Raw genomic sequence first — 21193 nt, forward strand, 5'->3', positions numbered from 1 at the left:
CTTTCTTTTTTTAAAATTTTAATTGGAGGCTAATTACTTTACAATATTGTGCTGGGTTTTGGGATACATGGACATGAATCAGCCATGGGTGTACATGTGTCCCCCATCCTGAACCCCCCTCCCACCTCCCTCCCCATCCCATCCCTCAGGGTTGTCCCAGCTCTTTAAAAAGATTTCCATTCCCCATAGTCTCCGAAAACAAGGCGATCAAACAAGGTTGACAGGAGGTGAAAGTCAATCTTATTTGAAACACGTATCACTGTATATTGACGTGGAGGTTCAAACATCACAAACTGCCTCTTTTCCAGTAATTAACTCTTCATTTTATTCGATTTATACTCAATATATATTTATTACTCAATGAAGGAAGATCCCCTGGAGAAGGGAATGGCAACCCACTCCAGTATTCTTGCCTGGAGCATCCCGTGGACAGAGGAGCCTGGAGGGCTACAGTCCATGCGGTCACCAAGAGTCAGACATGACTTAGCGACAACCAAGGCTTTGTGTTTTGAGTAATACAATACAGACTCGGGCAACATTGTGCACACCACGTTAACATCAGAACCAAGAAGTCTAACTTATGTATCATTATGAATCTGTTTTAAAGTCTCACTTCAAAGAAGAAAGTGGAGAAACTAACATCAATGTACTTCAAGAATGAGGACTTTGAGGCTGAAAACAACTCAGGAGGTACTGTGCAGGGAACCTGAATAAAATCTGAATATTTCTTGTCAGTGAGGAGCAGCCCAAAGCTTTCCAAACCGTCAGGTACCTGCATGATGTGTGCCTGTTTCTGCTTTGACACGACTGCACAGGATTGCAGGTCTCAGAAATGAGACCAGTCAGTGGCTGATTGGTTCCGTGTGACAATTAGGATAAGTTATGCGGCAGGAGAGAGCATTTCAAAGACCCTGGAGAGGGCTTTCCTGGTGATCTAGTGGTTAAGAATCCACCTGCCAATGCCAGACATGTGGGTTCAATCCCTGGTCTGGGAAGATCCCCTGGAGAAGGAAATGGCAACCCACTTCAGTGTTCTTGCCTGGGGAATCCCATGGACAGAGAAGCCTGGCAGGCTACAGTCCGTGGGATCAAAAATGAATGGGACAGGACTTAGCGACTAAACAACAACCAGAGGAAAGGAAACGGTAAGAAAGTAAAAAGAAATCACTGTCTATGGAAGCACACACAAGCCTGGACTCTTGAAGCATGGCAGCGGCCAGCCCACCCACTTCTGCAGGCCAGCTGGGTACTGAAAGGCAAGGCAAGGACCACAGCGCCCTTCAGCTCTGCCTTCTACAGGTATAGAATCAGGAAAGCGACAAAGTGGGAAATGGATAAACCAGTCACAGCCACCGGTACCCGCACTGCTTACGGTACCAAGATTTGTGAAGTTTAAATAACATAAAATTTAATCCATGACAGGTTTATAGGCCAGGACACTGTTATTCTAATAATAGGTAACTGAGCTGAGAATCATTGAAATTGAAAGCTCAAAAAATGAATTATTGGTGATATTGCTGTATTAATAATTAGACACAAACAAAACAAATTTATTTGAGAAACCGAAAAGACTAATTATAATTAGTTCCTCTTGACAGTTATTCCAGTGCACTTTCTGTTATATAATGAGTTCAAGTTTTTATTTATGCAATAGAAATTTTATTGGACATGAATTAAATGTCATGAATTGTTCTGGGTGCGGGAAACACAAAGATGAAGATATGGCTTCTGCCATCTGGGGTCTCACTGACCAGTAAAGTTTACAGAAACATAAACGGACAAGCATGATGAAATAAGGTGGGGGTGGGAGGGAAGGAGGGGTTCAGAGAGATGGCTTTTTAGGTGAGCTGGCTGGTGAATGTGGGCCTTGCAGCCAGAGGGCCTCTCATGAACAAAGCCATAGACGAGAAAATACATACAACCTGATTAGTGCAAGGAACTACAGTTTTTTACATTGAGGTCTAACGGACATATAGTAAGATTTGTTTCAGTTATACAACATGTTGGCTCACCATTTGTATCTATTATGAAATGATAACCCCAATAAGTTTAGTTAATATTCATCACCAAACATAGTTTGTTGTTGTTGTTCTTCAGTTGCTCAGTTGTCTCCAAGTCTTTACGACCCCACGGATTGCAGCACACCAGGCTCCCCTGTCCATCACTGTCTCCCAGAGTTTGCTCAGACTCATGTGCATTGAGTCAGTGATGCCATCCAACCATCTCATCCTCTGTCATCCCCCTCTCTGCCTGCCCTCAATCTTTCCCAGCATCAGGGTCTTTTCCATCAGGTGGCCAAAGTTTTGGAGCTTCAGCTTCAGCATCAGTCCTTCCAATGAAAATTCAGGTTTCCTTTCAGATTGAATGGTTTAATCTCCTTGCTATACAAGGGACCAAACATAAAGTGAAGTGAAGTCGCTCAGTCGTGTCCGACTCTGCAACCCCATGGACTGTATGTAGCCTACTACGCTCCTCTGTCCATGGGATTTTCCAGTCAAGAGTACTGGAGCAGGTTGCCATTTCCTTCTCCAGAGGATCTTCCTGACCTCTGGAAGTAAACATAGTTACTGAATTTCTTCCTTGTGATGAGAACTTTTAAGATTTACTCTCTTAGCAACTTATAAATATTTTACTATTGCTAGAACATAAACTAAAGGGGAAGGGATGCAGTTGGAAAACATGGTAAAGGTCAGAAGGTGGAAAGTTCTTTATGTTTTAAAGAGTTTGAACTCCATCCTCTAAGGGTTATGTGAAAATATGATGAGCTTTCAGGTTAAGAGCCAACATGGTCATGTGGGTATTTCAAAACTCTAATTCAAAAAAATACACTCACCCCAATGTTCATAGCAGCATTTTTTATAATAGACAAGACATGGAAGCAAGCTAAAGGTCCACTGGCAGAGGAATGGATAAAGAAGATGTGGTACATATATACAATGGAATATTATTCAGCCATAAAAAGGAATGAAATAATGCCGTTTATACCAACATGGATGGACCTAGAGATCATCATACTAAGTGAAGTAAGACAGAGAAAGACAAATATCACATGATGTCACTTATATGTGGAATCTGAAAAAACTGATACAAATATACTCATGAACAAGATAGCAATGCAAAAGTAGGGAGTCAAGAGACGCCTGGATTAACAGGCAGATTTGGCCTTGGAGTACAGAATGAAGCAGGGAAAAGACTAATAGAGTTTTGCCAAGAGAACGCACTGGTCATAGCAAACACCCTCTTCCAACAACACAAGACTCTACACATGGACAATACCAGATGGTTAATACCGAAATCAGAATGATTATATTCTTTGCAGTCAAAGATGGAGAAGCTCTATACAGTCAGCAAAAACAAGACCAGGAGCTGACTGGCTCAGATCATGAACCCCTTATTGCAAAATTCAGACTTAAGTTGAAGAAAGTAGGGAAAACCGCTAGACCATTCAGGTATGATCTTACAATTATATATCAAATCCCTTACGATTATACAGTGGAAGTGACAAATAGATTCAAGGGATTAGATCTGGTAGACAGAGTGCCTGAAGAAGTGTGGATGGAGGTTTGTGACTTTGTACAGGAGGCAGGGATCAAGACCATCCCCCAATAACAGAAATGGAAAAAGGCAAAATGGTTGTATGAGGAGGCCTTACAAATAGTTGAGAAAACGAGAGAAGCTAAAGGCAAAGGAGAAAAGGGTTCCAGAGTTCCAAAAAATAGCAAAGAGAGATAAGAAAGCCTTCCTCAGAGATCAATGCAAAGAAATAGAGGAAAACAACAGAATGGGAAAGACTAGAAATCTCTTCAAGAAAATCAGAGATACCAAGGGAACATTTCATGCAAAGATGGGCACAATAAAGGACAGAAATGGTATGGACCCAACAGAAGCAGAAGATATTAAGAAAGGTGGCAAGAATACACAGAAGAACTATACAAAAAAGATCTTCATGACCCAGATAATCACAATGGTGTGATCACCAGCCTAGAGCCAGACATCCTGGAATGCAAACTCAAGTGGGTCTTAGGAAGTATCACTACAAACAAAGCTAGTGGAGGTGATGGAATTCCAGTTGAGCTATTTCAAATCCTGAAAGATGATGCTGTGAAAGTGCTGCACTCAATATGCCAGCAAATATGGAAAACTCAGCAGTGGCCCCAGGACCAGAAAAGGTCAGTTTTCATTCCAATCCCAAAGAAAGGCAATGCCAAAGAGTGCTCAAACTACCACACAACTGTACTCATCTCACACGCTAGTAAAGTAATGCTCAAAATTCTCCAAGCCAGGCTTCAGCAATACCTGAACCGTGAACTTCCAGATGTTCAAGCTGGATTTAGAAAAGACAGAGGAACCAGAGATCAAATTGCCAACATTCTCTGGATTATCAAAAAAGCAAAAGAGTTCCAGAAAAATATCTACTTCTGCTTTATTGACTATGCCAAAGCCTTTGACTATGTGGGAAACAACAAACTCTGGAAAATTCTTAAAAAGATGGGAATACCAGATCACCTGACCTGCCTCTTGAGAAACCTGTATGCAGGTCAGGAAGCAACGGTTAGAACTGGACATGGAACAACAGACTGGTTCCAAATAGAGAAAGGAGTACATCAAGGCTGTATATTGTCACCCTGCTTATTTAACTTATATGCAGAGTACATCATGAGAAATGCTGGGCTGGAAGAATTACAAGCTGGAATCAAGATTGCTGGGAGAAATATCAATGACCTCAGATATGCAGATGATACCACCCTTATGGCAGAAAGTGAAGAACTAAAGAACCTATTGATGCAAGAGAAAGAGGAGAGTGAAAAAGGTGGCTTAAAACTCAGCATTCACAAAGCTAAGATCAAGGCATCTGGTCCCATCACTTCATGGCAAATAGATGGGGAAACAATGGAAACAATGACAGACTTTATTTTGGGGGAGCTCCAAAATCACTGCAGATGGTAACTGCAGCCATGAAATTAAAAGATGTTTGCTCCTTGGAAGAAAATTTATGCCCAACCTAGACAGCATATTAAAAAGCAGAGACATTACTTTGCCAACAAACGTCCATCTAGTCAAAGTTATGTTTTTTCCAGTAGTCATGTATGGATGTGAGAGTTGGACTATATAGAAAGCTGAGTGCAGAAGAATTGATGTTTTTGAACTGTGGTGTTGGAGAAGACTCTTGAGAGTCCCTTGGACTGGAAGGAGATCCAACCAGTCTATCCTAAAGGAGATCAGTCCTGGATGTTCATTGGAAGGACTGATGCTGAAGCTGAAACTCCAATACTTTGGCCACCTGATGCAAAGAACTGACTCATTTGAAAAGACCCTGATGCTGGGAAAGATTGAAGGCAGGAGGAGAAGGGGACGACAGAAGATGAGATAGTTGGATGACATCACCAACTCAATGAACATGAGTTTGAGTAAACTCCGGGAGTTGCGATGGACAGGGAAGCCTGGCGTGCTGCGGTTCATGAGGTCACAAAGAGTCAGACACGACTGAACAACTGAAATGACTGACTGACAAGATGGTAATAGACTCACAGACAAAAAGAAAACTTATAGTTAAATGTGGGGGAAGGTATAAATTAGGAGTTTGGGATTAACATATAAACACTACTATAAATTAAAATAGATAACCAACAAGGAAATAAGTTCAATATTTTTAATAACCTATAATGGAAAAGAATCTGAAAAAGAATAGATGTACCTGTAACACTGGATCATTGTGCTGGACACCTGCCATTTCCCCACCAGGTAACTGTTTTTGTGTGCCATCCCTGGAGTTTTGCCAGATTCTCTGCATTTTCTCGCCCAGGTAGGACCCCAAAACTGGGATAATCTCAGAGCCTGGTCTCAGCCAAGTGTACTTACTGTCTGCACGGAATTCAGCACTGTGCTTGTTTTTACATCCACAGGGCCTTCTGACAGCTCTCCGTTTTGGACTCACAGCTTGGCCTCACAGTGAGGCCCATACAAGTCCTGTCATAAAAATGACACAAACTCACTGAGATGTTACAACTGGAAGAAGCCCAAGGGCTGATCTAGTCCATGTTCCTACTTACTTAAGGATTTCTCCCACTGAACCCTTCAAATGGTTGTTCAGCTCAAACTCAAGAAAATACCCTTTCCTTATAGAAACAGAAATTGTACTTTTCAATCTACACGTTGTAAAATCAAATTTTAGTCAATTTAGTCTGTATGGTCAAAGCTATGGTTTTTCTGGTAGTCATGTACAGATGTGAGAGTTGGACCATAAAAAAGGCCAAACACTGAAGAACTGATGTTTTCAAACTGTGGTGTTGGAGAAAACTCTTGAGAGTCCCTTGGACAGCAAGGAGATCAAACCAGTCAATCCTAAAGGAAATCAACCCTGAATATTCATTGGAACGACTTATGCTGAAGCTGAAGCTCTAATACTCTGGCCACCTGATATGAAGAGCCAACTCACTGGAAAAGACCCTGATGCTGGGAAAGACCAAGGGTAGGAGGAGAAGGGGATGACAGAGGATGAGACTGTTTGATGGCATCACCAACTCAAAGGATATGAGTTTGAGGAAACTCCAGGAGATAGTGGAGGACAGAGGAACCTGGTGTGCTAAAGTCCATGGCGTCACAGAGTCAGACACAATTAAATGCAATTAAAAATCTATTAAATGCAAAGAGGATAAATGTTCCATGAAACTTCTATTCAGCTGGGGGTTGGGGATGAGGGGAGCGGTCCGTGTGTGAGTAAACTGTATCTCTTACTGGGAGTCACAGTCCCAAACTTCTGACACTGCCCGGCAGGATTACTCTTATCAACCCCAGGAAATCAATTTGCTTATCAGTTACTACATCAAACTTAGCTTTCATTTAAATCAAAATTGTCAACTTGCTAGCATCCATCCAGCGCAATCCTACTCCTAGTCTTTTTTCAGTTAATCTGCTCAGTTAGGCTCAATGTGTAGCATTTGGGGCTTTTCAGGTGGCCCTAGTGATAACCTTCTTGCCAGTGCAGTAGACATAAGAGGCGCAGGTTTGATCCCTGTGTTGGGAAGATCCCCTGGAGGATGAAATGACAACCCACTCTAGTATTCTTACCTGGAGAATCCCATGGACAGAGAAGCTGTGGACTAAAGTCCATGGACTGCAAAGAGCTGGATACGACTAAAGCGACATAGCACGCACGAACGTGGAACATTTAATCCACTAATTTTTTACCTAAATGAGAAATGTAAAAGGATGTCCCTGGTGGTCCAGTGGTTAGGACTCCATGACCCCAATGCAGGGGACCCGGGTTCAATCCCTGGTCAGGGAACTAGATCCTGCATGCAGCAACTAAGAATTAACGTGCTATAACTAAGACCTGGTGCAAACAAAAAACAATTTAAACAGAAAAGAATGATAAAGAGCATCATTAAATACCTTCTCCCCTCCTTCTGTCCCTCTGTGTCTCTCTCTCTAACTGGAAACTTGTTTTTTTGGCCAGCCTGGGCCAACGGTGCTCCCTGTGCAGCCACAGAGCGCAAGGATCCTGGCTTGCTCAACACCTCTGTCACCCCCACACCAAGCTATTTTCCTGTAAAACAGGAGCCAGGAGTTCTTCACTGCTGACAGACACACTTCTGCCTGCTCGCGAATCTCTCCGAGTTGCACTTACCGTTGCTTTTCTGCTGTTGTCACTCTATCAGCTCTTCACCTTCGGCTGGAGAGAGGATATCCGGCCAGGCGAGCCCCTGCACACTCGGAAGTTCTGCTTCGATGCCGTGTCCCACAGCAGCCCCGTCACTCTGTACGACTGTCACGGCATGAAGGGGAACCAGCTCTGGGGCCATAGGAAGGTAAGGGCCGGCGTCCTGTGGGCAGGGCATCCCCCACTACTCGGCTTGGGGTTCTCTAATGCAAAGATTTGTTTTGTTTAACACATTGCTTTCATTTAAATTGCCACATGAGAAGGAAATGGCACCCCACTCCAGTACTCTTGCCTGGAAAATCCCATGGATGGAGGATCCTGGTAGGCTACAGTTCATGGGGTCACAAAGAGTCGGACACGACTGAGCAACTTCACTTATGTTGGTAAAGAACCTACCTGCCAACACAGGAGACGTAAGAGACACAGGTTGGATCCTTAGGTCGGGAAGATTCCCCTGGAGGAGGGCATGGCAAGCCACTCCAGTATTCTTGCCTGGAGAATCCCATGGACAGAGGAGCCTGGTGGGCTACAGTCCGCGGGGTCACAAAGAGACATGACTGAGAGACTAAACAGCAAGTTTATGCAGGACACTTTATAAGTTCAAGGTGTAAAACGTAATAATTTGATATATGCATGAATTGAGAAAGAATCGGCACAAGTATAGTTAACAAATCCATCGCTGAGCAGTTACAGTCTCATGTGTGTAATGAGAACATTTAAGATTTACTCTCTTGAGACTTCCCTGGTGGCCCAGGGGTTAAGACCCCGCTTTGCAATGGAGGGGACTCTTCAATGAAGTTTCAATCCCTGGTCGGGGAACTAAGATCCCACATGTGGCAGGGCCAGTAAGCTTGCGTGCTACAGCTAAGACCAGACGCAGGCAACTAAAAGCAAATAAGTAAAACCACATTATACATAAAAAAAAAAAAAAATCCAGTCTCTTAGGAACTTTCAAGTATATGATACAAAATTATTCACTGTGGTCTCCATGCTGAACATAACATGCCCAGAAACGTACCCATCTCAGAACTGGACCACCCTCCCCAACCCTTCTCCCCAGCTGTCAGTTTCTCTTTATGGGGCCACCACTAGAAGAGGAGGGCCTCGTGTAACTAGGCTCCCTTGTGTCTCCCACCACAGCAGGCACCCAGGGTGAGCCCCGTTTGTGGTTATTATCACCACCAGGAGGAGCCCTGCGACAAGAACAGTGACTTGCTGAAGCGCCTTCAATGAAAACACTAAAATTATCACCCATATCCCAAAGACATCTGAAAGGAGAAGCTGCTTTCCCTCCTCTTCAGCCCCTACGTCTAGTTGGTCACTAAGACATGTGACCCCACCCTGCCTGCCATTTCTGTGGCTGCAGACCCTGATTTCAGACCTGCCCATCTCAGCCCTGGATGAGTGGAACAACTGTCCAAAGGGCCACCCTGCCACCCTTTCCCCCGACCCACCTTCCATCCTGAAGTCAGAGGGGTACCCACAAACTCTGGTCACTACATTCCTCTGGTTTATACACCATCTGGTTTCCCACTGAGAAGATAAAGTGCCTTCTCCCAAATTCTCATCCTGACGCTTCACAATCTGGTCAACGTCCCGGTTGCTTGTCAAGCTAAGACATCCTAATTCATCCTAAAACTGAAATGTGATTTTTTTTTTAATTTTGCTGCATCAGGCCTTAGTTGCTACAAACTCTAAGTTGTGGCATGTGGGATCTAGTTCCCCGACCAGAGATCCAACCCAAGCCTCCTGCATTGGGAGCTTGCAGTCTTAGCCACCGGACCACCAGGGAAGTCCCTGTAATCTTGAAGAAGCTATTTCACGTGTAATTTTCAACTTCCACATCAATATAATACAGACAACAATTTGGTGAGATAAACCGTGGAAAATTTCCAGCACGATTTCTGACCGTATATGATCAGATTTCCACCCAAGTGGGTAACAAGTATAAATTTTACATGGAAAATGGTGGTGAGTCCTGATATACAGCAATCTATGCCATGAAATGGACCTTTCCTGGTGGTTCAGTGGTAAAGAATCTGCCTGCCAATGCAGGAGACACGGGTTCGATCCCCTGGAGAAGGGAATGACAACCACTCCAGTATTCTTGCCTGGAGAATTTCATGGACAGAGGAGCCTGGTGAGCTACAGTCCATGAGTCATGAGTCTCAAAGAGTCAGACACGACTGAGTGACTAAATAACAACGACAACGATGCTAAGAAATATTAACTCCTGTTATCCTTGCAGAGTAAAAGTGACCTCCCATGTCCTTTTCTTGCAAGGAAACGTTTTTATGGGACTATAACACATATCTTCATTGGGGTTTCCCCAGATGTAGACCCTGAAGTGAGGATTTGAATGCCAGGAGTTTATTTGGGAGATGTCCCCAAAAATCATGGCAGGGAAGTGAAACATGAAACATGAAAGGGAGGAGAGCCAGTACCGGGTATGTGATGAAGATAGTACCACTGCGGGCATGTGTGCCTACTAAGTCGCTCAGTCATGTCTGACTCTTTGCGACCCCGTACTATAGCCCATCGGGCTCCTCTGTGCATGATCGGGCTCCTCTGTCCATGGGATTCTCCAGCCAAGAGTACTAGTGTGGGTGGCTGTTTCCTACTCTAGGGGATCTTCCTGATCCAGGGATCGAACCCACATTTCTCTCGTCTCCTGCATTGGCAGGTGGGTTCCTTACCACTTGCGCCACCTGTAGGGGGGAGCTCAAGTCCCCAACCCCAGAGGCAAGGGGGAGGGGATATTCACACACCAGCACAGCTGGTCTTGGCCTAGGGCTACTCCTGGTTGGGGGTGTGGTGTCCATTCCTGACACCTCTGTGCGGGCTGCTGCTCTTGCAGGCAGAGCCGTTCTAGAGCCCAGAGAACAGCCTAACAGAGAGAGAGACAGTGGCCAGCTTCAGAGGTCAGGTCAGCAGGCACCCAAGTCCTGGGGCCTGAAGAGCTGTGGGCGAACGCTGTGAGAACCCTGCCCTACCCATCCATCCTTGCCAACAACACACAGCACGTCAGTTTCTTTTTCTTTTCCTTTCTCAGTTCTGTGGTTATAGAGTGAGATCACACACAGGTCTGTTAGCCTTTTGGGATAGCTTCTTTGAGAAGAACCCGTTCAAATCTGTTGACCATGTTTTAACATGGGTTGTCTGGATTTTTTTGTTGTTGTTAACAGATTTGGAAGCTTTTTGGTGTATCTAGGTATAGTGCTTTGTTGGATATTTGTAAATATCTGACTCCAGTCAGTATCTAGCCTTTTCTCCCTCCTTGGTGAAGAGCTGTTCTTTATGATTAGTGTCTTCTGTGTCCTGTTTAGGAAATCTTTGCCCACACCAAACACATGAAGCCAGTGTTCTAAGGCATCTTTGGCAGCTTTGTGGTTTAATCTTCCACATTGTGGTACATATTCCTGAATAGTTTTTGTGTACAGTGTAAGAGGGGAGTGATTATTTGTTTCATATTTATATTCAATTATCAATCATAATTTACTAAAAAAAAAATTTCCTACTGCAAGAAAGTGGCGCCTTTGTTATAAGTCAAGGGACCTTATATACCTGGTCTATTTATGAATCCTCATGTTTTTAACCCTCTGACCAGTAAGTCTTAGCCATACAGAAAGTAAACTGATAGAAACTAACAATCTAATAAGAACCAAAACCCCACTAACCTGTTAGTGGTGAAATGTTTCAGCTTCCCTTTGGAAACTGGGGGCATCCCTAGTGGCTCAAACAGGAAAGAATCTGCCTGCAATTAAGGAGACCTGAGTTCAATCCCTGGGTCGGGAACATCCCCTGGAGGAGGGCATAGCAACCAACTTCAGTGATCTTGTCTGGAGAATCCCATGGGTGGAGGAGTCTGACGGGCTATAGTCCATAGGGTTGCAAAGAGTCAGACGAGAGTCAGCACGCACATACAAAAATTCAATCAAGATATTAAAGAAAGAAAATAAAAAAAAAAAAGATATTAAAGAAAGTAAAATTACCTGAAAAAAAAAAAAAAAAGGCTAATAAGACAACATTGTGAAGGTAGCTGTTCTTAACCAGGTGTTTAAATTTCACGCAAAACCATTCAAATCCCAGCAGGTTTATTTGTGGACACTGATGAGCAGAGTCTGAAATTTACATGGAGATGAAACGGTCAAGAATAGCCAAGAAAACACTGAAGAAGAACAAGTATCAAACGTTATAAGAAATGCACTTATTAGCGTAGTCTGTTGTTGGCCTAAGGACAGACGATGATCTAGAAGGGGAGGCCTAAAAGGTTCTGATGGGGCAGCCGAGAATCACTTTTCTTGTTCCAGCTTTCAGCTACTTTCCTTACACTACTCCTCTCTCCTGCTTCCGCTGGAATTGCCCCTGCGTGTATTCCTATCCCATTCTGTTCCTTTCTTTGTACTTAGCGCATGTGTGACTCACAGCTGGTCTCCCCTTAGTTAACCACTTGAGGGCAGGAACTTTTTCTCTGATCCTGTATAGCCTGCCTAATACCTACTACATGTGTGCAGGCTAAGTCGTTTCAGTTGCGTCCAGCTCTTCGACACTATGCACTGTAGCCCGTCAGGTTCCTCTGTCCATGGGATTTTCCAGGCAGGAATACTGGAGCGGGTTGCTATGCCCACCTCCAGGGGATCTTCCCAACCCAGGGTTCGAACCCACATCTCTTACGTCTCCTGCATTGGCAGACAGATTCTTTACCACTAGTGCCACCTGGGAAGCCCCACGTACTACACAGACATTCCTAAACAAGCATTTGTTGAATGGACTCAGTTATTGATCTGACCCTGTCCTTATGAACCCCAAGCTGCGCTGGATACAACGTAACACATCTCGTGGTCTCAGAACCACTACCAGGCCTCCCCAAAGTATGACAGTGAAAAGTGTGCATCACGTTTCTGAGTTGCTCTCTGGAGGCCTTCGTACAGTTTAACTTCCACAAGAAAGGGCTTAAAAATAACATCAACAGGGGACTTCCCTGGTGGTCCAATGGCTAAGACTCTGCACTCCCAATGCAGAGGGCCTAAGTTCAATTCCTAGTCAGGGAATGAGATCCCACGTGCAGCAACTAAGATTCTGCATACTGCAACTAAGACTCCATTGTTCAGTCACTAAGTCCTGTCTGACTCTTTGTGACCCCATGGACTACAGCACGCCAGGCCTCCCTGTCCTTCACTATCTCCCAAAGTTTGCCCAAGTCCCAGTCCATTCAGTTGGTGATGCCATCCAACCAGTGATGCTAAGACCTGGTGCCGCCAAATAAATAAATAAAATTAAATATTTTTTAAAATATCATCAAATTAGAAAATACAGATTAAAAGGTACACGTCAGGCTAAACTGATAACATTGAAACAGTCACATTACTTTAGAAAGTGAGTGGGTGGAATTCTTGGCATATGTCTGCATCTGACTATTTATGGGACCCTATGATACAAGCCAGGGCTTTGGCCGCTCAGCCCATAAACTCCTTCTGGCCCACAAAGATGCCAGATGGACGGCCACACGTTGTTATTTTTAAATTATTCCGGTTATGTATTGATTTAGAGCCCAAAATGAGGAAATGAAGAGTTTAATTAAAAGGCATGGAATTTGACTCTGGTTCTGATAAACGAAGCCCCACTACAGAGTTTTGGACTTGTGGTCACATTTAGACAGTCAGCCTACCCCCAGTCGGCCCAGTTATTTCTGGATAGTCCCAAGTATTACAAAGCTCCAAGGCCTTCGGGGTGCATGCGTGCTCAGTCCCTCAGTTGTGTCTGACTCCTCATGACCCCGTGGACTATAATCTGCCAGGCTTCTCTGTCAGTGGAATTTTTCATACTGAAAAAAATGGCAAGTAGGTTGCCATTTCCTTCTCCAGGGAATCTTCCTGATCCAGGGATCAAACCCACATCTCCAGTGGATCCTGAATTGCTGGTAGATTCCTTATTGCTGAGCCACCTGTGAAGCTTTTGGTACCACACAGATTAAATTTAATCCATTTTGGTCAAGACAGATTCCTAATACTTAAACAAAGCTTGTCTGACCTTTACTCCTTACTTCCAATTAAATGGCCCAATTTCCTGCCACTGTTCTTGAGATGACTTCACTGGGCTCACCTCAGCCTCCTGGACACTGATTCTTAACACACTCCAGATGGTCCTAGAGGTTGGCATGATGCCCAGAATGGAACACAGTATCCTAGGCGTGTTTAACCAAGGACGAGAATGAGTTTCTAGCACCCTTTTGTTGGGAATTTTTTAAAAAATCATTTATTTCTTTATTCGGCTGCCCCAGGTTACTTAGTTGTGGCATTCAGGATCTTCTAGCCGTGGCCTGTGACCTCTTAGTTGCAGCATATGGGATCTAGTTCCCTGACCAGGGTTCAATCCCAGGCCCCCGGCATTGGGAGCTCGGAGTCTTAGCCACTGGACTACCAGGGAAGTCCTGTCTAGCGCCTTTTTGTCATGAGAAATGTCTGTTAAATTAGCTCGAGCTGATTGGTTTTCGGCCTTCACTTCACATACTTAGCTTCTTAATGAGTTTTCAGTATTTAAAAGACCACGTTCGCTTTGCTACACAGACATGTCACTTCAGTCTTACACCTGTGTGGAGCTCCTTTCATTCCTGTGTAAGCCATCCACTGGTTTCTGTTAAATTCTCCCTCGCCAGATTTACCCCTGCCTGGACTTTGGTCCAAGTTATTAACAAGTGAACTAGTTTTATTCCAGCCATGAATTAGAGCAGATCAGTGGGCATGCAGGCCCTCATCCAAGGCCCTGATCCCAGTGAACAAGGCCCTGAACTGAGCCTCCCATCACATAATGGAGCTGACGCTGATCCACAGGCAGTAGTCATTCAACCAGATACAAGCTCAACTAACAGCGAATCACCTTCTAGCCCACATTTCTCCAGCTGACCCACAGGGGAAAAAAGGAGGATTTTCAAATGTCTTGCTGATACCAGGTACACAATGTCTATATCATATCCTATACCCTGAAGATAACAGAGACATAAGTGTTATGCCCTGAGAAGCTGGGATCCTCTGTTCAAATAGATGAATCAAAGATGAGGAAGGCTAGTAGCCCCTGGGAGGTAAAGGCCTTCACCGCTGCCTTGAAACTACGTTTTCACCAGGGTAACCTTCCCATTCTGTTTTTATTCCATATGTTTAACCCGGCTGAAGTTGTGACATCACTTAGAGGTCACATCCTTTTCTTCCACATTTGGATACCTTAGCCACCACCTGCTGGTCACCATTCTACTGCATACATTCAGCTGCCACCCTCTGGTCACCAGTAGAAAGGTTTCATCACGGTTTCTATCTCGGGCTCTAACATGTGGACAAAGACCGGCTAAAGGGAATGCCGGCCAAGATAGAGACTGTCACACTTGAAAGGACCTTGGTAACTGGGATTATACGCGTGTGAGATCAGCATTTGCTAACGGGACAGCTCTTCCCTGGGGGCAGGTGTGGGTCTGGGACTGGACTGCTGGCTGGCTCGGCTGAGAGGGGGCGGGGCGGGCAGAGGCCCCGGGGGACCCAGGGTGGGAGTCCCCCCTGAGACCACCAGCAGTGGTCTTGCCTCTGGGATTTTGGGAAACTTGTTTCCTCATTATCAAATGGCAATAATGACAGTATCAGCCTCAGAAGATTATCATGGGGGGCTTCCCTGGTGGTCCAGTGGTTAAGAATCTGCACGCCAACGCAGGGGACACAGGTTTGATCCCTAGTCAGGAAGCTGAGATCCCACATGTTGAGGGGCAATTAAGCCTGCCCACCAAAACTAAGACTCGGCCAAATAATTTTTTTTAAAAGAAAGTTATTGTGATAATGAAATAAAATGCAAATACCCTTAGGACCCGACACTTCACGAGTGTTAGCTCACTTTCCTGTGTGTGTGTGCTACGTTGTTTCAATCACGTCCGCCTCCTTGTGACCCCATGGCCTGTAGCCCACCAGGCTCCTCTGTCCACGGGGATTCTCCAGGCAACAATCCTGGAGTGGGTTGCCATGCCCTCCTCCAGGGGATCTTCCCAACCCAGCAGTCGAACCCACGTCTCTCGTGTTTCCTGCATTGGCAGGCAGGTTCTTTACCACTGTGCCACATGCCCAAAAATCTCTCTTCTGATTTGACTTTCTCTCTCCTAGTACCTTCACATCCAGGAGAAGACAGGCTGTCCTGTCATCTTCCTGTACTATTGCAGCTGTGTAGCTGCCACTAAATACTAGAATGCCAATTCCACAAGAGCAGGGCTTTATCTGCTTTCTTTCGTGCAGAATCCTCAGTACCTTCAACACTGTTTGGCACATAGTAGATTGGAGAAGGCAAGGGCACCCCCACTCCAGTACTCTTGCCTGGAAAATCCCATGGACAGAGGAGCCTGGTAGGCTGCAGTCCGTGGGGTCGCTGGGAGTCGGACACGACTGAGCGAGTTCAGTTTCACTTTTCACTTTCATGCATTGGAGAAGGAAATGGCAACCCACTCCAGTGTTCTTGCCTGGAAAATCCCAGGGACGGGGGAGCCTGGTGGGCTGCCGTCTATGGGGTCGCACAGAGTCGGACACGACTGAAGTGACTTAGCAGCAGCAGCAGCAGCAGTCGAACAAGTAAATGCACCCAGGTTCCTGGTTGTCCGCATTCACTCTCTCTTTAGGTTGCTTATGTGGTTGAAGTAGATAAAGAGAGAAAAGCTAAGTAGAACATTGAACACTATGGAAGCCCAACACATAAATACATACTCGACAAAGAGCAGCTATTATGATGTTGACATGACTCCCGGCAGGTTTACGGAAGGGAGATAAACAGCTATGGACAGATGGAAACAAGATCAGGAACAGATGGGTTTTCTCTACTCTCAGAGTTTTCAGTCTAATAGGGAAGCTGAAAAATTTTTTAATTGAATATATTAAGTGTACCGGATAATATGGTAACTCAACATGAGGCTCAACCTAGGTCAGAGAGGCAGACAAGGCTGCTCTGACATCTACCCTGTAAATGGAGACCTGAAAGGGTAACAGGATTTAGGTAAGTGAAGAGAAGCATCTGAAAAAGAATGGATATGTGTATAACTGAACCTTGCTGCTGCGCACCTGAAAGGAACACAGCATTGTAAATCAACTATGTTGCTTTTGCTATTGCTCAGTTGCTAAGTCGTATCTGACTCTTTGTGACCCCACAGACTGTAGCCCTCCAGGCTCCACTGTCCGTGGGATTCTCCAGGCAAGAATACTGGAGTGCGTTGCCATGCCCTCCTCCAGGGGATCTTCCTGACCCAGTGAACGAACCCGCATCTGCTGCATTGACAGGCAGATTCATCACCAACCAAGCCACCAGGGAAATCAAATCAACTATAGTGATAGTCGTTCGTTTGTGTCCGACTCTGCAACTCCATGGACTGCCAGTCTCCTCCATCTGGGGATTTCCCAGGCAAGAAAACTGGAGTGGGTTGTCTTTCCTTTCTCCATCCCGACCCAGAGATGGAACCTGGGTCTCCCACACTGTAGGCAGATTCTTTACCATCTGAGCCACCAGAGAAGCCATATACTCCAATACACTCTAATCTAAAATAAAAGTTTTTTTAAAATCCCAGATATAGGGATCAGCTTGTACAAAGGCCCTCTGGTGAGGAAGAGCTTTGTTTTCTGGAAGCATGTAGCAACCGGGTGAGGTGGGGGGGGAGATGATGCCCTCTGAGGCCAGGGGCAGGACCTTGTGTACAAGACCTCAGGACTACGCTAAGAATTCAGCCAAGAGACGGGCCAGAGTGTGAATGGTGTGAAGAGCAGAGCTCCAACATACCACACCTGGTTCTGTAAGGTTTCTGCTGCTCCTAGAATTGAGGGTACACGCACACCCATCATTTACCTGTAGCCCAGAAGCCAGCAATGGAGTGGACGGTGGGGCCGCCAGCACCGCTTCCACCTCAGTGTGCACATGGAGGCCTCAGTCGGTCAGGACGCCAGAAGCATGATTTCTGACTGGCCAAATTACCCACTGATGCAGGAAGACCAGTTTTCTCGTCCTGTGAGGAATTGTTCCTGTCACAGAAGAAATGGAAAAGGAGAGACAATAAGACTGCATCGTCCCCATTCTGCTTGCTGCTGCTGCTGCTAAGTCACTTCAGTCGTGTCCGACCCTGTGTGACCCCATAGACGGCAGCCCACCAGGCTCCGCCATCCCTGGGATTCTCCAGGCAAGAACACTGGAGTGGGTTGCCATTTCCTTCTCCAATGCATGAAAGTGAAAAGTCAAACTGAAGTCGCACAGTCATGTTCGACTCTTCTCGACCCCATGGACTGCAGGCTACAGGCTCCTTCGTCCATGGGATTTTCCAGGCTAGAGTACTGGAGTGGGGTACCATTGCTTTCTCCACCCTTCTATCTACCAGGGTGTTATTTGCATTCTCCAGAGTTCTTCCAGAACTCAAAGGCCACTCATATATCAACATGGTTCTTCTCCACAACCTTAGGAGGTGGGAAGGCAGATATTTTTTATCCCTTCTCTCATCCCTCCCTCCTCCTCCCACTCCATTCATTTTGCAGATGGAAAACTGAAATCACTGCCGAATGAAATGACCATCAAAGATTATCATCAGAGATAAAACTAGGATTAAAATCAGATTCATCATCTTAAGCCTCCTTTCCCTCCCATCCATATTAGAAATAAGAGGACATGAAGCTTTTATCTCTTACAAACACATTTGCTGTCCATGTGAGTTGTGGGCTCCCAGGCGGCACAACAACTTGCTTGAAAACCCAGGCCTTAACATTGCACCCCAGTCTCTTCCTGGTGTAGAATGAGCCCATCCTCTGGAATTCTCCGCTTGCTCTCTGTGCTTCAGCCACACCAGTGACCTGCTGGTCCCCCCATGATGGACAGAGCCTCCCATCGCCTCTGACTCGTCTCCTACTGCTCTCTCTCACCCTGGCCTCCTCATGTTCTTCTCACCCACACTTAGGGTGTTCCCGCTTAGGGCCTCTGCACTGGGTGTTCCCCTACCTGAAACCTCTGCCTCCAGATATCTTCATGGCCAACTCCCTTACCTTCTTCAAATTTCCCCTACTCAAGTGTCACCTTCCAGGTGAGGTTCACCCTTATCTCCCTGTTTAAGTTCGCACACCAGCCCCTCCCTTGGCACCTTTGAACAAGCTACACATTTTACATATTATTCTTGCTGTTATTGAGTCACTAAGTCATGTCCAGCTCTTTGAGGTCCCATGGACTGCAGCATGCCAAGCTTCCCTGTCCTTAACTATCTCCCTGAGTTTCCTCAAACCTATGTCCTTTGAGTCGGCGATGCTACCTAACCATCTCATGCTCTGTCATCCCCTTCTCCTCCAGCCCTCACTCTTTCCCAGCTTCAGGGTCTTTTCCAATAAGTCAGCTCTTCATATCAGGTGGCCCAAGTACTGGAGTTTTAGTGTCAGCATCAGTTCTTCCAATGAGTATTCAGGGTTGATTTTCTGTAGGATTAACTAATTTGATCTCTTTGCAGACCAAGGGACTCTCAAGAGTCTTCTCCAGTACCACAATTTGAAAGCATCAATTCTTTGGCACTCAGCCTTCTTTATGGAAAAACCATAGCTTTAAAATCACTGCAGATTGTGACTGCAGCCATGAAATTAAAAGACACTTACTCCTTAGAAGGAAAGTTATGACCAAACTAGACAGCATGTTAAAAAGCAGAGACATTACTTTGCAAACAAAGGTATGTATAGTCAAACCTATGGTTTTTCCAGTAGTCATGTATGGATGTGAAAGTTGGACTATAAAGAAAGCTGAGCACTGAAGAATTGATGCTTTTGAACTGTGGTGTTAGAGAAGACTCTTGAGAGTCCCTAGGACTGCAAGGAGATCCAACCGTCCTAAAGGAAATCAGTCCTGAATATTCACTGGAAGGACTGAGGCTGAAACTGAAACTCCAATATTTTGGCCACCTGATGCGAAGACCTGACTCATTTGAAAAGACCCTGATGCTTTGAAAGAAAGAAAAGGGGATGACAGAGGATGAGATGGTTGGATGGCATCACCGATGCTACTCAAACTCAATGGACATGAGTTTGAGTAAACTCCGGGAGTTGTCAATGGACAGGGAGGCTGGCATGCTGCAGTCCATGGGGTTGCAAAGAGTCGGACATGACTGAGTGACTGAACTGAACTGACTATACAAACTTTCGTTGGCAAAGTGATATCTTCTCTGCTTTTTAATATGCTAACTAGGTTGGTCATAGCTTTTCTCCCAAGGAGCAAGCATCTTTTAATTTTGTGGCTGCAGTCACCATCCACAGCGATTTTGGAGCCCAAGAAAATAAAATCTGCTACTGTTTCCACTTTTTCCCCATCTATTTACCGTGAAGTGAGGGTATGCTGATGGTTACTGCTCCACTCCCTACCCCATCTCTAAATGTAAGCTCCAGAAGGGCAGGAATCTTTATATTATTAAGTTTATTGGGACTTCTCTGGTGATCCAGTGGTTAAGAATCCACCTTCCATTGCAGAGGACAAGGGTTTGATCCCTAGTTGGGGAACTATGATCCCATATGCCTTGGAGCAACTAAGCCTGTGTGATACAGCTACTGAGTCCACATGCTCTGGAGCCCACAACTAAGACGCAACACAGCCAAGTGAATAAATAAATACTTTTTAAAGTTTATTGATACATCCAAACCATCTAAAATAGTGCCTAAGAAACAGAAGGTGCCCTGTAGATTTTTGTTGAATAAACTGAACCCATAAATGGACCCATTAGTTCATATCTCTCTGCTCATACATTCTTCTCTATTCATCCTAACCCCCCAAAACTACAATCTCACTGACAAGTTTTACTCCAAACATGTCTTGTTCACCTACTGGTCTCTCCCATTTCTAGGGCCAGGAGAGGCATCTTCAGTTATCTTTCAGTGCCTACTTCCTGATACACACAAACCAGAAAATAAAAGGCACTTAATAAATATTTGTTACCTAGATGTCCACCAATGAATGAATGGATAAAGCAGTCGTGGCACAATGAAACACTACTCAGCCAGAAAAAAGAATGCATTTGAGTCAGTCCCAATGAGGTGGGTGAACCTAGAGCCTATTATACAGAGTGAAGTAAGTCAGAAAAATAAAAGCAAATATCATATATTAATGCATATATATGGAATCTAGAAAGATGGTGCTGATGAACCTATTTGCAGGGCAGCAGTAGAGACCCAGATGTAAAGAACAGACTTGTGGACACAGTGGGGAGGGAGAGGAGGGACAATTGAGAGAGGAGCATTGTTTTTCTCAGCATGCACACATTTTTAATTGAAGAATAATTGCTTTACAATATCATCTTGGTTTCTGCCATACATCAACATGAATCAGCCATAGGTATAGATATGTCTCCTCCCTCTTGAACCTCCTTCCCACCTCCCAGACCATCCCACCCCTCTAGATGGTCATAAAGTCCCAGGTTAAGCTCCCTGCATCATTCAGCAAATTTCCACTGGCTGTCTATTTTACATACGGCAGTATAAATAAATATTTGTTGAACTCAAAAATGCCCTGGGTCCTGTTGTA

The 21193-nt window shown here is 45.0% G+C and overlaps 1 protein-coding gene and 1 non-coding gene across 2 annotated transcripts in view; both read left to right on the plus strand.

Annotated features, from left to right (window-relative positions):
• GALNTL6 (polypeptide N-acetylgalactosaminyltransferase-like 6) overlaps positions 1 to 21193 on the plus strand; it is a 1008296-nt gene that overhangs the window by 980391 nt on the left and 6712 nt on the right. The window contains exon 10 of the mRNA XM_010840244.1: positions 7659 to 7808. Coding sequence (XP_010838546.1) covers positions 7659 to 7808 — 150 coding nt within the window. The remainder of the gene's footprint in view (positions 1 to 7658; positions 7809 to 21193) is intronic.
• TRNAG-CCC lies at positions 12639 to 12711 on the plus strand. The gene has a single exon. It is a non-coding gene; the product is annotated as a tRNA-Gly (tRNA).

This window comes from Bison bison, unplaced genomic scaffold (genome assembly GCF_000754665.1).
Source record: "Bison bison bison isolate TAMUID 2011002044 unplaced genomic scaffold, Bison_UMD1.0 scf7180017864143, whole genome shotgun sequence".
NCBI lineage: Eukaryota > Metazoa > Chordata > Mammalia > Artiodactyla > Bovidae > Bison > Bison bison.